General features: G+C 43.2%; 1 protein-coding gene across 1 annotated transcript; it reads right to left on the bottom strand.

Annotated features, from left to right (window-relative positions):
* Nucleotides 1-764: 764 nt before the first annotated feature.
* Nucleotides 765-13,716, bottom strand: LOC135964895 (WASH complex subunit 2A-like). The gene is made up of 7 exons (XM_065520023.2): nucleotides 13,629-13,716; nucleotides 13,063-13,236; nucleotides 10,757-10,884; nucleotides 8,487-8,573; nucleotides 4,379-4,480; nucleotides 2,059-2,190; nucleotides 765-1,681 (listed from the first exon to the last, which is right to left on the bottom strand). The coding sequence occupies exons 1-7, from the start codon at nucleotides 13,714-13,716 to the stop codon at nucleotides 1,586-1,588; spliced, it is 807 nt and encodes a 268-aa protein (XP_065376095.1). The 3' UTR covers nucleotides 765-1,585.
* Between the last annotated feature and the right edge of the window lie 506 nt (nucleotides 13,717-14,222).

Below are 14,222 nucleotides of genomic sequence, written 5' to 3'. Positions count from 1 at the left end.
TGCAAATCCAGGTGGAGGCCACAAGCCAGCAGCAGATTATGCAGAATTTCAGGCCCCACCCCTACTTTCTGAATCAGAACCTGCATTTCACAGGGTGCCCAGGTGATTTCTTAAACATTACAGCTTGAGAATTGCTCGTCAATGTTTAGCAGTGACTAAACACTGGAATCCACTGGAGAGCATCACAAAACTCCAATGACGAGGCTGTACCCCAGACTGATGAATTCAGAATCTCTGGAGCTGGGATCCGCTGTCAGCAATCCTTAGGTCTTTTTTTTCCCCCTCTTTTTTGAGACGGAGTCTCGCTCTGTGGCTCAGGCTGGAGAGCAGTGGCGCGATCTCGGCTCACCGCAACCTCTGACTCCTGGGTTCAAGTGATTCTGCTGCCTCAGCCTCCTGAGTAGCTGCGATTACAGGCACGCGCCACCACACCCGGCTAATTTTTTTGTATTCTTAATAGAGACGGGGTTTCTCCATGTTGGTGAGGCTGGTCTCAAAATCCTGACCTCAGGTGATCTGCCTGCCTCGGACTCTCAAAGTGCTGGGATTACAGGCGTGAGCCACCACACCCGGCCACATAAGCTTTTAATACATTTTTTTTTTGCAATCTGCTTTGGAATTTTTAATTGCTTTCAATAAGAACATGAACATATCTGTGAATTACATATCCACTTCACCTCCTCCTAACTTGCCTGCAATAACACAGGATGATGTTTAATACTCAGGATTTTTAATATCATCATATATATATATATATATATATATTTTTTTTTTTTTTTGAAATGGAGTCTTGCTCTGTCGCCCAGGCTGGAGTGCAATGGCGCCATCTCAGCTCACTGCAAGCTCTGCCTCCTGGGTTCACGCCATTCTCCTGCCTCAACCTCCCGAGTAGCTGGGACTACAGATGCCTGCCACCACGCATGGCTAACTACGTGTATTTTTTAGTAGAGACGGGGTTTCACCGTGTTAGCCAGGATGGTCTCGATCTCCTGACCTTGTGATCCACCTGCCTCGATCTCCCAAAGTGCTGGGATTACAAGCGTGAGCCACTGCACCCGGCCAATATCATCATATTTCTGCACAGCCAAATCTGATTTCCTGCTACTAAATCTGATTGAGTTAGCAAATAAACTAACTTATATTCACTACTGACTTTGATAATAGCTATCCAGATCACAAACAAAAATATTGGTAAGACTCCTTCAAAAAGGAATTTAACCTCAATAGGTAACTCCTACCATGTTTAGCTATAGTTCTAAATTAATGAAACACAGTAGTCATTTAAGAAGATACTACTATATACGGCCATTGGGGTATACGGGACATGCTACCTCAAAATATGACACCTTGGCATCTGAGAAGCAGAAAGGTCTCTCTGACCTTTCCCTGGCCCTTCTCCTCTGCAGCAGGCCATAGAAGAATCCTCCAACCCTCTCGGGAGTAGGTCATAAGACCTTCATTCCAGTCCTCCCTATTCCCAGAGGAAAGGAGCCTCCTTATTTGTAAAGATGCAGAGAATCATCTGACCACACAGGCCTTGCTGAGCTCCCCCAGCTTATTCCCATCAGGTCACACCCCTTTCATCTCATGGTGCTTCTCCAAAACTGTCCGCTTCTTCAACAGACAGCATACAATCGACACAGGATTTCCTGTTGCTCTGAGTCTTCTTTTCTGAAGGCTCCTGTGTCAGGTAAAACTTATCTTCAATAAACTTGCACACTTTTCTCTGGTTAATCTGTCATTTGTTATAGGGGACTTGACCATGAACCTAGCGATGGGTGAGAAATCATTTCTCCCGTAGCCGGCCTAACTCATTAGAAGGAGCATGTATTATCGTGCGGGACTCATATTTATTCCGAACCATTCTGAAGAGATTCATCTTTAAATTATATATTACATTAAATGTCTTCCTTCAGAAAAGACAATCTTGTGAACATCGCCTTTGGTGACTGAATGTCACTAGATATAAAACAGGTAGAAAAAGAAGATACTTGGGATGGCTTTAACTCTTAAATCCCATCAAACACTCCCCTCTTCTTAGGAGAAACCTCGGCTCACCTCCTCATCGCTGCTGAACAACAGGGCAGATGCTTTCTTTTTGGAGAGCTCGGAGGGTTTTGCTTTCTCTTGTCTCTGAGCTTGTAGAGACAATGTCTGCTTCTTAGCAGCTGTACCCCCAAAAAGATTATCCTAGAAAAGCAAATGGCAGAAAGGTAAGACAACTTTATAAACAGAAAACACAGGATGTCTTCCTACATCAAACTGTTAGGAAGTAAGTCTCCAGTCAGGTATACAAATAACACCTCTGGCGGGGAAAACTCACAAAATGCTAGTAAATCCCTAACTACAGCCTTTTCCCACTGCACCCATAGAAGGGAAAGAGATTACCATAGAACTCGAAGGCAGAACAGCTGGGAAGAAGCAAGAGGACAACATGTGAATGAGATCACGGAGTACAAAGAGAAACTGAGCCCCATCCAGTCGCCCTGTGGGCAAGTGCCTCTCTGCTCATTTCAGGGGGTTACAACCTGCAACGGGCATGGGAGCCCCTGCAGCAGCCAGAAACTCACACTGTCCTCTCCACAAATGAGAAACCAGAACAATGGCTCAAAGGAGAGAACTAGGGGTCTGTCTCCACTCCTTTACAGGTAAGAAAGACATACACCTGGGATGGAGGGAAGGCATGCCTTGTGTTTCTCATTAGTTTCAAAGAGATTATATAAAGTGAAGAAATAGTTTACTAAATAAAATTGCTGGTGTACTAGGTTTAAGGGCATTTATAAACTCTTCTGTGGTCAAGCACTCCCCAAAAGTTGTATTTATTAAGGTGCTTTTATTCAGGTAAGGGGAACAAAAGCATCAGAGGGCCTGAGTCTGAGTTCGGATGGACAAACTCTTAACAGCAGGTGAACAGCCCTGGAATGTGAAGATGGATGAAGGGAGTGTCTTCCTGGATGAAGTCTCCTTTAAGGAGAGTGCGGTAATGTAGGACAGGCCAGGAGAGTAATGAGCTGGTGTCCACTGGGGATACTAATGACAAAGCTCACATTCACTATGCACTTACTATGTGCCGGCACTCTGCAAGAGTGTCACACTAGTAGTTACAGCTGCCACAATGACCCTACTCACTGTTAAGCCACGGTGAGTTTAAGGAAGGTTACTTGCTCCAGGTCCCTGGTTTGCCAGTAGTGGAGCTGGGATATGAACCCGGGGTCTGATGGCAAAGCCTATGAGCTCATCACTGCCCAGTACTGCATCAGAGTTAAGGTTTGGGTTGTCTTCTCTCTTATTTCTCTTCCCCAATGTGCTCTCTCCATCCAGGATGGGAAAGAAAGGCCATGGTCAGGACATGGCTGCCATCTCCTTTGTATCTCCACTTGATGCAAGACATTCTTGTAGGTCACTGGGTATAACATTGATCCATCCTCTAGACTAAAGTACAGCTGACCCTGAATGACACAGGTTTGAGCTGCACACGTCCACTTCTGCACAAATGTTTTATTAGTAATATGTTGAAAAATTTTTTGGACATTTGCAACAATTTGAAAAATCTTGCAAACAAACCATGTAGCCTAGAAATATTTAAAAAAACTAAGGAAATGCTAGATATGTCAGGAATATAAAAATATATAAATAGATACTATACTATTTTTATGTTAATCAACTTTATGTTATCCATGAGGCTTCTGGCTAACTGTAAGCTATTAATAGATAAGTTTTTGGGAAGTAAGAAATTATATATGGATTTTTCACTGCAATATGGAAGTCAAAACAACCTCCACACTGTTAAAGGGTCAACTGTATTTCTCAAAGGTGGATTTTAAAAATAAAACCTATAGATTTCACTCCATAAGAACTATGTCAAGAGGCCGGGCATGGTGGCTCATACCTGTAATCCTAGCACTTAGGGAGGCCAAGGCAGGTGGATCACCTGAGATCAGGAGTTCGAGACTAGCCTGGCCAACATGGTGAAACCCTGTTTCTACTAACAATACAAAAATTAGCCGGGTGTGGTGGTGCGCGCCTGTAGTCATAGCTACTCGGGAGGCTGAGGTAGGAGACTCACTTGAATCTGGTTGCAGTGAGCTGAGATCACAGCACTGCACCCCAGCCTGGGTGACAGAGAAAGACTCCATCTCAAAAACAACAACAAAAAGAACTGCGTCAAGAAACTAATGTCTTCTCCATTGCACAGCTAGGAAGATATAAGGAAGAAGTCACTGAAATAAAAGCGGAAATATTTTTATTATATAAACTTCAGGAAGCCTGACCGCTTCCCTACCACCTTTTGCTAGTATATGAGCCTCTGGGTAGAAAGTTAATCAACAACCGTTTTCTCCTAATCTAAATTATCTAGTGTTGCAATAACAATGTTTACCTCTTCGTCTTCATCATCGAACAGGGAAACCGACGTGGGGAGCTTGCTAGGGAGCTGAGACGCACATTTTAACTTACTCGCACTTTGAGAAGAAAACAAATCCTGTTGGATTGAAATTAAAGTTGCTGTTAACAAGAATATCAGTTTTAAAAATATTAGGTGAGTATAAAACACAAGTGACTCAGACATGACGGCTGCCATGTATCTAGGCTTCTTTCCTTAGAGGGAAGGTGGCTCAGACAGAGTCCTTAAAAGGATAGGCCTCAGGGTCTGTGCAGGGTGTGGGCAATGGTGGTAAGGAGGAGGAGAGCCACAGGATCTGATGGCCTTGCAGAGCAAAGAGGCTTCTGTATTCCCACCCCAATAACAGGAGGCAGGAAGAAGTTTTCAAATCAATTTCCTACACCATGCTAAAAAAATAAATAAATAAGAATGGCTTCCCATTACTGTCTAAAGAATCAGAGATTAGACAGGGTCAATAAAGAAACAGGGGCTAGATTCCCAAATTAATGGAGCTACAACTATTTTATTTAGAACACCCTTCTCTCCTAAGATTATGACTTATTTCTTTTTCTTTTCTTTTCTTTTCTTTTTTTTTTTTTTTTTTTTTTGAGATGGAGTCTCGCTCAGTCGCCCAGGCTGGGGTGCAATGGCGTGATATCGGCTCACTGCAAGCTCCGCCTCCTGGGTTCACGCCATTCTCCTGCCTCAGCCTCCTGAGTAGCTGCGACTACAGGCACCTGCCACCACGCCCAGCTAATGTTTTTGTATTTTTAGTAGAGACCAGGTTTCACTGTGTTAGCCAGGGTGGTCTCGATCTCCTGAACTCGTGTTCCACCTGCCTCAGCCTCCCAAAGTGCTGGAATTACAGGCATGAGCCACCGCGCCCGACTGACTTACTTGTTTTAAATAAATAAAAATTAAATTTCTATTTTTAAATGTTTGGTAGTCTATTTAGCTTAACTACAGGTATATGATGTTGCAAACCAGGATAAGACCTGCTAGATTCTAAAGAAACTTTCAGCCTGGCACTGTGGCTCATGCCTATAATCCCAGCATTTTGGCAGGCTGGGGATCACCTCAGGTCAGGAGTTCGAGACCAGCTTGTGCAACATGTCAAAACCTCATCTTTACTAAAAACACAAAATTAGCCAGGTGTGGTGGTGGGTGCCTGTAATCCCAGCAACTCGGAAGGCCGAGGCAGGAGAATTGCTTGAACCTGGAAGATGGAGGTTGCAGTGAGCGGAGATCACACCACTGCACTCCAGCCTGGACAAAAAGATAAAATTTCATCTCAAAAAGGTAAAAAAATGTAAAAATAAAGAAATGGTCAAAATGTTATAAAATATAAGCTTATCCTGCAAAGAAAGACCTGCAAATTGAGCTACATGAAGTAGAAACATAAAATGGGACATCTATTCCCTTGGGAAGAGAAACTTCAATACACAAGAGCCGAACAATTAAATAGGCCAAGAACATATTTTCTAAGACCTATTTGGACAGTTTTTTTTTAAAAAATTATGTAGTCGATGTCTACTCCTCAAATATAGACCTAATGAGTTCACTAAGTGAGATCTCCTCCATACAGTGGTTTTCCCCTGTGCTCTCTGGAGTCCCATGGGTTTACTTAGATTGAAGAGGTCACAAGGGGAATTCCAGGCATCCCGTGCCCCTCCTGCATGTTCCACAATGGCAAGAGAAAGGGTTCTGCTGCTCTAAGAAAATGAAAGTAAACCAAAGCAAACAACACAAACAAATGTCAACATCACAGTTTTGGACCCTTAACTAATACCTTTCTTGGTACTGCAAAAAAACACACTTCCATTACCTCAAATATGTTCCCCCAGAATGACTTCACAGGGAAAGTGTCAGCCTCACACTTGAGATACAGAGAAAGGAATCAGGACTCATTCCTTCGGGTCCAAAGCTTTAACTCTTAGACTGCCTTAGTTTTACTTCTTGCCTCAGAATCCCAACAATATCCAATAAAAACATTCACTCTACGATGACACACAAGGGGCAAAGCCTTTGGGAGGGTTTTCACACAAGTCTGAGAGTTCATTTACACTCCCACCATCAAGAAGGGGAGCCTACGGCCCCTCCCCCATGAACCTGGATGGGCCATTGTGACCATCTTGATCAACAAATGAAGCAAAAGGAACACCATTGACTTCCAAGGCTGGAACACAGAAGGCGACATGGCCTCCATTTGGCTCTCTCTGACGAATCTCCCCTACAGCCCTGAGCCAGCATGGATGAGGCCCGGCTTCCCTGACTACATGCTGGTAGCCACAAAGAGCTAATGAGAGATGTCCCAGGGGCCCCAGTGCCCAGGTACCAGACATAGGAGTGAGCTGATCCTCAGCCCAGCCACCTTCAGACACAAGAGACCCTCAGTGACAATGGCCTAGTTAAGCCCAGTCAACCTCTCGAATTGTGAGACAACAAAACTATTGGTGTTGTAAACCACTAAGTTTTGGAGTTAAGTTGTTTCACAGCAACAAATAACCAGAACACTTCGTAAGTCACTGCAATTGCTCACATATGGTTTTCTTGTCTAGTCGACAATTACTGGATGGCTTATCACATGCCAAGCACTGGTATTAAGGACAGGCTGTTAAGGATACAAACAGGAAATAAAAAGTCCTGCCCTCATAGCACTTACTTTAGTGGGAAGCACAGACAATGAATAAGTAAATATACATTGTCCCTGGCAACACGTGCTGTGGTAAACAGTAAAATAGGAAAGGGGACCAGGAGTACAGGGTGGTAAGTGCTAGCAGGCTTCCAGTTGTGTGTACTTCGTCAGGGAGGCCTCACAGAGAAAGAGTGAGGAAGCAAGCTGGATTCTGGGAACAGCCTTCCTCAGAGTGGCAGGGGCAGGTGCAAAGACCCCGAGGTGCAGGTGTGGGTGATACACGGGATCCATGAGCATAAGATGGTGGAGGCCCCATCATGCTGTTTCTCAGGGCTCAGGGTTGTGACTTAACTGGACTCTGGTTAATTCCCATGTTTTGTACACTAGCCTTCAGTGAAACAATAGCCTCAAAGGTATTCTTTACATCAAGGACAATCACTCTACTTCCAAAGGGTTCCACGTTCATCCTTGCTGTGAGTGCAAAGTCCAACCGTGAGAGCCTAACCTAGAGCCCACAATTTCTTGAAATACGTGTTTCTGCCATGTCCACATATTTTTCTGTAAAAGGGGCTTATTACTTCCCATTACATTCTCATACAGGTCTCTGATCTCCTACAAGGCTAACTTAAAATTAGATCTAAGATGACCTAGGCCTGAGAGACTCAGGAAATGCAGTGAAATTCTAAGAGGTGCTTCTAAGGTGCCTGGAGGGACTGAAGCAACTTGTGAACCAGGTCCCACAGTCTGTTAGCGGTCTCAGTCTCGACAAGACAGATGGCTATGCCAGAATCCTTCCGCTACAGCACTAAGCCATGGTCCAGTTAGTGAGAATGTGAATAAAGGAAGGAGCACGGTGACCTCCACTCTGGTGCAAGCTCCTCATCACATCATGAGCCCATTCATAGTCTAAAAGCTGAGCATCCTAAAGAGAGAGTATTTTCATCACAGGAAATGTAAATACAGTCCAACCCAAAAGTGAAAAGTATTGTAAACATATTGCTTTCTAAAGACCTTAAGCTCTCAAGAGATTATTTTTTTTCATTTATTTATTTTGAGACGAAGTCTCGCTCTGTCGCCTAGGCTAGAGTGCAATGGTGTGATGTCGGTTTATTGCAATTTCTGCCTCCTGGGTTCAAGTGAATCTCCTATCTCAGCCTCCTGAGCAACTGGGATTACAGGCTCGCACCACCATGTCTGGCTAATTTTTGTATTTTTAACAGAGACAGGGTTTCATCACGTTGGCCAACCTGGTGTTAAATTCCTAACCTCAGGTGTCCGCCTGCCTTGGCCTCCCAAAGTGCTAGGATTACAGGCATGAACCACAGCTCCTGGCCTCTAGAGACAATTTTTAAAGAACTGGAGTACTTAACAAAAAGTCTTACAACTCCACTGAGAAAAACCTGATTCAGAAATAGTTTCTATGTCATATTCATAGACCACTACCAACAACTAAGGAAAAGAATACCATACCTCAGAGTCCTCCTCATCTGAAAATAAGCTTTTTTGAGTCTTTGTTTCTGACGAGGGCTTGAGATTTTTGCTGGAAGGTAAGGTAACCTTTGTTGGGGGGGAAAAAAAGAAAAAGAAAAATTAAGCATTAACAAATAAGATACCCAGAAAAGAGGGTTTACTCAATCAACCATTTAGAAAATGCAAGGAGTCTCTGCTATGATAGGCACCAAGCCGAGGGCTCTGTTAAGAGAACAGTAAGACAAACAGAGGACACATCTGGTATATCGGGGGGCAGGACACACTGCCTGGGTAATGGGTGCACGGATGGGACATATGCAGTGAGAGACGGCATGGAAAGGCAGGCTGCCTGATGGGCCTGCCAGGTTCTGAATGCTGGGCCTTAGGTGGTGGGCAGGAGAAAGTCAGGGTTTCGCAGCCAGGACATGACATGATAAGACAAACTGTAGAAAGAGGAGGGATCAGCTGTGTGGGACAGCAGTGAAATATCAAGCAGTCAGAAGGGCTTAAAGACTGCTGGGGACACAAGCACTGGCCAAACTCAGGTCAATCTGAGCATCAAAAGAATGATGGTCCAGCCAACATGGTCAAACCCAGTCTCTACAAAAAAATACAAAAATTAGCCGGGCATGGTGGCGTGTGCATGCAGGCCGAGCTACTTGGTAGGCTGAGGCTGGAGAGAATCACTTGAATCTAGGAGGCTGAGGTTGCAGTGAGCTGTGATTGCACCACTGCACTCTAGCCTGGACAACAGAGCAAGAGCCTGTCTCAAAAAAGAAAAAAAAAAGGAAGAAGAAGAAGAATGATAGTAATGGATTATCATTTACATTGAAGAATGAATCCATGATCCCAAAGAAATACTAAAAGTCGGGGAAGGAGAGGAAGAGGAAACTCTTTATTCAGAAGAATGTCAACCCATAAGAAATACAGAATTAAAAAAGCGGTGGTTTATGCTCCCTAACAGGTTAACCGATTCAGGAAAAGATCATCAATGGATTTTTAAAACACTGAGTGAAAGGCTGGGAGATAACAGATATTCACACTGTGTTCAACTATCACTTTAGAGATCAACTTATCAATGGCAAAAGAGAACAGGATCCTTTCCAGTGAAGCAGTGTGGTGGGCACCCTAACAACCAAGTGACAAACATGTCTGAATGAAGCAGACAGTGGACCTGATGTGTCCTGGGAGATGATCCAATGGGAAGTGCGCAACCCTGTCTGCTTGTACTCTTGCCAAAACTGCTAACCCTGAATCTACTCAGAGGAAAATAATCAAGCAAATTCACAAGACACATTCTACAAGACAAGTGGCTGGACATTAAAAAAAAAAAAAAAAGATGTGGGAGGTGTTGCTCTAGATTAAGGAGACCAAAGAGACAGGACAACCAAACGCAATGCAGACACACTGCCTGAATCCTGGGTTTCTTTTAAAAAAAAAAAAAAAAATCAAAACACACCAAAGAAGTATAAAGCAGGAGTCCCCAACCCTGGGCTGCAGACCAGTCCATGGCCTGTTAGGAGCTGGGCCACACAGTAGGAGGTGAGGTGAGCAGCAAGCATTACTGCCTAAGCTCCTCCCCCTGTCAGATCAGCAGCAGCATCAGATTCTCACAGGAGGGCAAACCCTATTGTGAACCCTGCCTGCGAGGGATCTAGGTTGCAAGTTGCACTCTCCTTACGTCCCTAATGCCAAAAAGGTTGGGGACTGCTGCTATAAACGGCATTTTGGGAACAAGAGAGGAAATTACAATATAAACTATAGGCGAGATAATTTTAAATCTGTATTCTATTTGTTGGGGTGATTTTACAAAGACATTTTGGGGCAAACTGGAGCAATTCTAATACAGACTAGATATTAGATTCTACTATAGAATTACTGTTAGTCTCACAGCTGTTGATCATGGCACTGTGGTTATATGGAAGTCTTTTCAAGAGAGGCTTAATGAAATATTTAGGGGTAGAATGTCACAATGACTACACACAAACAGTTCCATGCAGCAAACAGTTCAAACAACTTGCATGCAAATAGTTCAGGAAAAAAATAGATATGTAACAAGGTTTACATCCGGAAAATATTTGCCAAAACCCTAAGAACTGATCAGTTTGGGTGGTAGTTATTTGGGTGTTCACTGCAATATTCTTTCCACTTTCTGTTTGAAGTTCTTCAATATGAACGTGAAAGGGAACAATACTTCCCTTTGGGTTCCGGATGAATTATTAAAACGCCACAGATCAGTGCTCCTGCGTTAACTCTTCCTTCCTGCTCACCTTTTTTTCTGCTCTTGCTTTATTTTCATCTGTCTGACTCACAGTGGCTTCTGGCAATGCTTGGGCTTTTTCTTTGAACAGATCTCCTTCTTCATCACCAAAGATATTGGCAGCAGATTGAACTTTGCCTTTAAAAATACCAAGGCGTAAAATTACAATAAGGCCAAAAATCCTACCACAAAAAATTCTACCACAAAATTCATAGATTAAAAAATTCTTCTCTCCCGAAGATTAACATAAAAGTTATGTTGTTTCTTGGTTTCTTATAAAGAAATAGTAAGTGAAACTATACTCTTCCCTTGGAATTTTTCAAAGAGCATATTAGCAGCCCAGTTGAAAGACAGAACAAACAGTTTAACCATGAGGCTGATATGCTTGTCCAAGTAGCAGTCTCCTGTGGTTAGAGAAGCTTGGACTAACTTAAAAGGTGAAGAGAAATCTAGAGGAAGAAAGAAACTCAAGAGGACCACCAAGTCAATCATCTAAGGAATCTGAGAAATGAAGGCTCAGCTCCTGCTTTAAAAAAAATCAAATTGGGCTGGGCACAGTGGCTCACGCCTGTAATCCCAGCACTTTGGGAGGCCAAGGTGGGCAGATCACCTGAGGTCAGGAGTTTGAGACCAGACTGACCAAGGTGGTGAAATCCCATCTCTACTAAAAATGCATAAGTTAGCTGGGCATGGTGGCGGGCACCTGTAATCCCAGCTACTCGGGAGGCTGAGGTAGGAGAACTGGTTGAACCCAGGAGATGGAGGTTGCAGTGAACCGAGATCCGCCACAGCACTCCACCCTAGGAGACAGAGCAGGACTCCATCTCAAAAAAAAAAAAAAAAAAAAAAAAAAAAAAAAACCTGTACAAAAGCAAATAAAAGCAAATAAGAAATCCCCTCATAATTCCACCAGTCTACTCAAACAAGACGGACATTGGGAACAGTTCTGCATACATGCTTCCAATTCTCCCAAAGGATGTACTAATGAATTAAATTTAGTTATTTACAAATAAGGCTATAAATAAGAAGATACTCTGAACAATGTGTCTTACCATTTGCGTTTTCCACTTAATGTACCTATAAAACGTTCCCAAGTCAATAAGCGTAGACCCCATTCTTTTTAACAGTCACACAATATTCCACTGAATAGAAGGGCCACAGCTTACCTTACTGATGAATATCTTCACCACCATAAGCACTGCTATACCGAATGGGGCATGTGTTGCTGAAATGAGGTCACTGACTCATGAATGTCTGAAGAGACTAGGAGTTGTCAAAGGAAGCAGCATCAATTTACTAGTGATTCTAAATCAGTTCTCAAAGATATCCACTAAGTGAGAGCCCTGGGGAGCTACAAAAAGCACTACTACCTTCACTCGCTGTCAACTTCACTGAGACCTGGGTGCATTCTGCATCCATTTGCACTCTTTCTAGATTAACTAGGCTATCGTTTTCCCTCACACTTCGGCTTCCATCCTTACTTTCTACATCCAACACTGGAAAAGATTGGTAAGTCCGGACAGCCTGCTTCTAAATGCATTCTGGTTCCATCTATTCCTATGCCATCCTTTTTTATTTTTTCAGCTTGCTGAAATTCATGTGCACCGCAGGGATCTACCTTTCTTTTCTGGAAAAGCAGTCAATGAATCTAAGTCTTTCTATTCCAAGTGTGATCTACAGACCATGAAGCTTGCTGGAAATGTAAATTCTCAGACCCCACCTTGGACCTACTGAATCGGAATCTTCATTTTGACAAAACCCTCAAGGAGATTCATCTGCACATTTAAAAACAAATGATTTACAGGAATGACTTCAGGAACACAGGACTTACATTTAAGAGGAAAAGGAAGGAGAAGGCCAAAGTGGCCAAGGGGATGAAAACCCCATCATCTGAGGAAAGACCAAGGCCACCCGAGCGTTTTGGCAGAGAGAAGAGAAGCTGGGAACTAAACGGCCAGCACACAACATGTTGCTCACGTATTTGACTAAGGTCGGCTGGAAGAAAGTATGATTAAAACTTTATAATTCCCAAGGTCAGAACTAGAAATTAAGCAAAAATTATAGGGAAAAGGATTTCCACTCTCTATAAGGAAAATAATCATACTAATCAGCTTATAGAGCAGAAAAGATTGGTTCACAAAAGAGACCTCCCAGGCACCACACCTATGTAAGTACAGACACAACAGCTCAATGACAGGAATGCTGGAGAAGGGATTCTGGTACTATAAGAGATACAAAACTAGGGGAGCTTAAGTCCTTTTTAGGCAACATTCTTTTTCTGGCTGAAGTCCCAGAAGCAGAGGCGGGAGCAGGTACCTGTTTTGGAAGGTTTGCTGCGGGGTGCCGAGAAAAAGTCGTCGTCATCATCATCATCATCAAAGAGGCCAGTGGGAGGGGGAACGTAGGGGCCTTTCCTTGGAGTGGGCTGCTCAGGCTTCTCGGGCTCCTTCAGTGATGGAACGGAGGCAGCACCAAACACATCCGTGTCTCCTGTGGGCGGAGGGACAAGACAGCCACAGCTGTGAGCCAGTGTGCGCCTGTTGGATTTACAGAAAATAATTATCACCCACCAAGAACTTCTCATTTCAGTTAATCCACAAAGTGCGTTAACAGGGCCAGATAGCCTCTATCCATTACTGCTACAGAACATCTCACCATGGAGAATCACCAGGTCATTCACACACAAAAAAGTCCAAGGCCACTGAGCTCTAGGAGAATAAGAGCTAACATCAGTAAATGAGCTCTTTCTATAAGCTGCTCAAAGCCCTTTGAAGCTCCCAGGTGCTTTCTTGTCCCCAGCCAGGCTTTAGAAAATAATAATTTTGAAAATGAAAAAACAGTATTTGTGTAGTTTTTAGAAAACAAACCTTAAGTTATGTTACCTAAAAATACAGAAACGGCTCCTGCTGGGATTTTCTTTCCAGGTTTGGATGAGGAAGACTCTAGAATGAGAAAGCAAGTGATAACCATTTCACAAGGGAAATAACTTTTCTTGCTATTTTCTTCCTGAAATGTGTGCAATGTAACACACAGCTACTACCAGACCTTTTGAAACTAATTTTTCCTGAACAAGCCATTTTAAAATTCTTTAGTATTTTCTTCTCTCCCGATGTCAGGACATTTTTCTTGGGATTAACAAAATCTGAGCTGTGACTCCAAAGGAAGAGCATGCTGACTGTGATCAAGTCACAGCAGTGGGTCAGCTGGGGGACACCAAGGGAGGTGGTGAGCACAGCTTTCCTTAATATCTTCCTCCTCTTTCTCGGAGTCAGCAAAAAGGTCACAGCCATCATCATCCTCTTCCTCATCACTCATTTGTGTGGTGTGCTGAGTATAAAATACCAAATTAGAACTACTAGTTATTAAGCTAAAGAAGAGATACTGTCACTTAGCGTTTAGGTTCCTCCTTCAAAAAGGTAACAGCTTTTAAAAATAATAATCATAATCATGATGCAGCAAGTTATGAAGCAAAAGAT

This window comes from Macaca fascicularis, chromosome 9 (assembly GCF_037993035.2).
Source record: "Macaca fascicularis isolate 582-1 chromosome 9, T2T-MFA8v1.1".
Classification (NCBI taxonomy): domain Eukaryota; kingdom Metazoa; phylum Chordata; class Mammalia; order Primates; family Cercopithecidae; genus Macaca; species Macaca fascicularis.
This window is presented reverse-complemented; position numbering and strand designations above follow the sequence as displayed.

Bases quoted from the DNA above. Each gene is read 5' to 3' on its own strand.
- LOC135964895 (XM_065520023.2), bottom strand. From the start codon at position 13,716: ATGGTTATCACTTGCTTTCTCATTCTAGAGTCTTCCTCATCCAAACCT. The intron at 10,885-13,062 runs GTACCTGCTCCC...GTATTTTTAAAG, and splicing joins CAGCAAACCTTCCAAAACAG to GCAAAGTTCAATCTGCTGCC. The intron at 2,191-4,378 runs GTAAACATTGTT...TTGCTTTTCTAG, and splicing joins TCGATGATGAAGACGAAGAG to GATAATCTTTTTGGGGGTAC.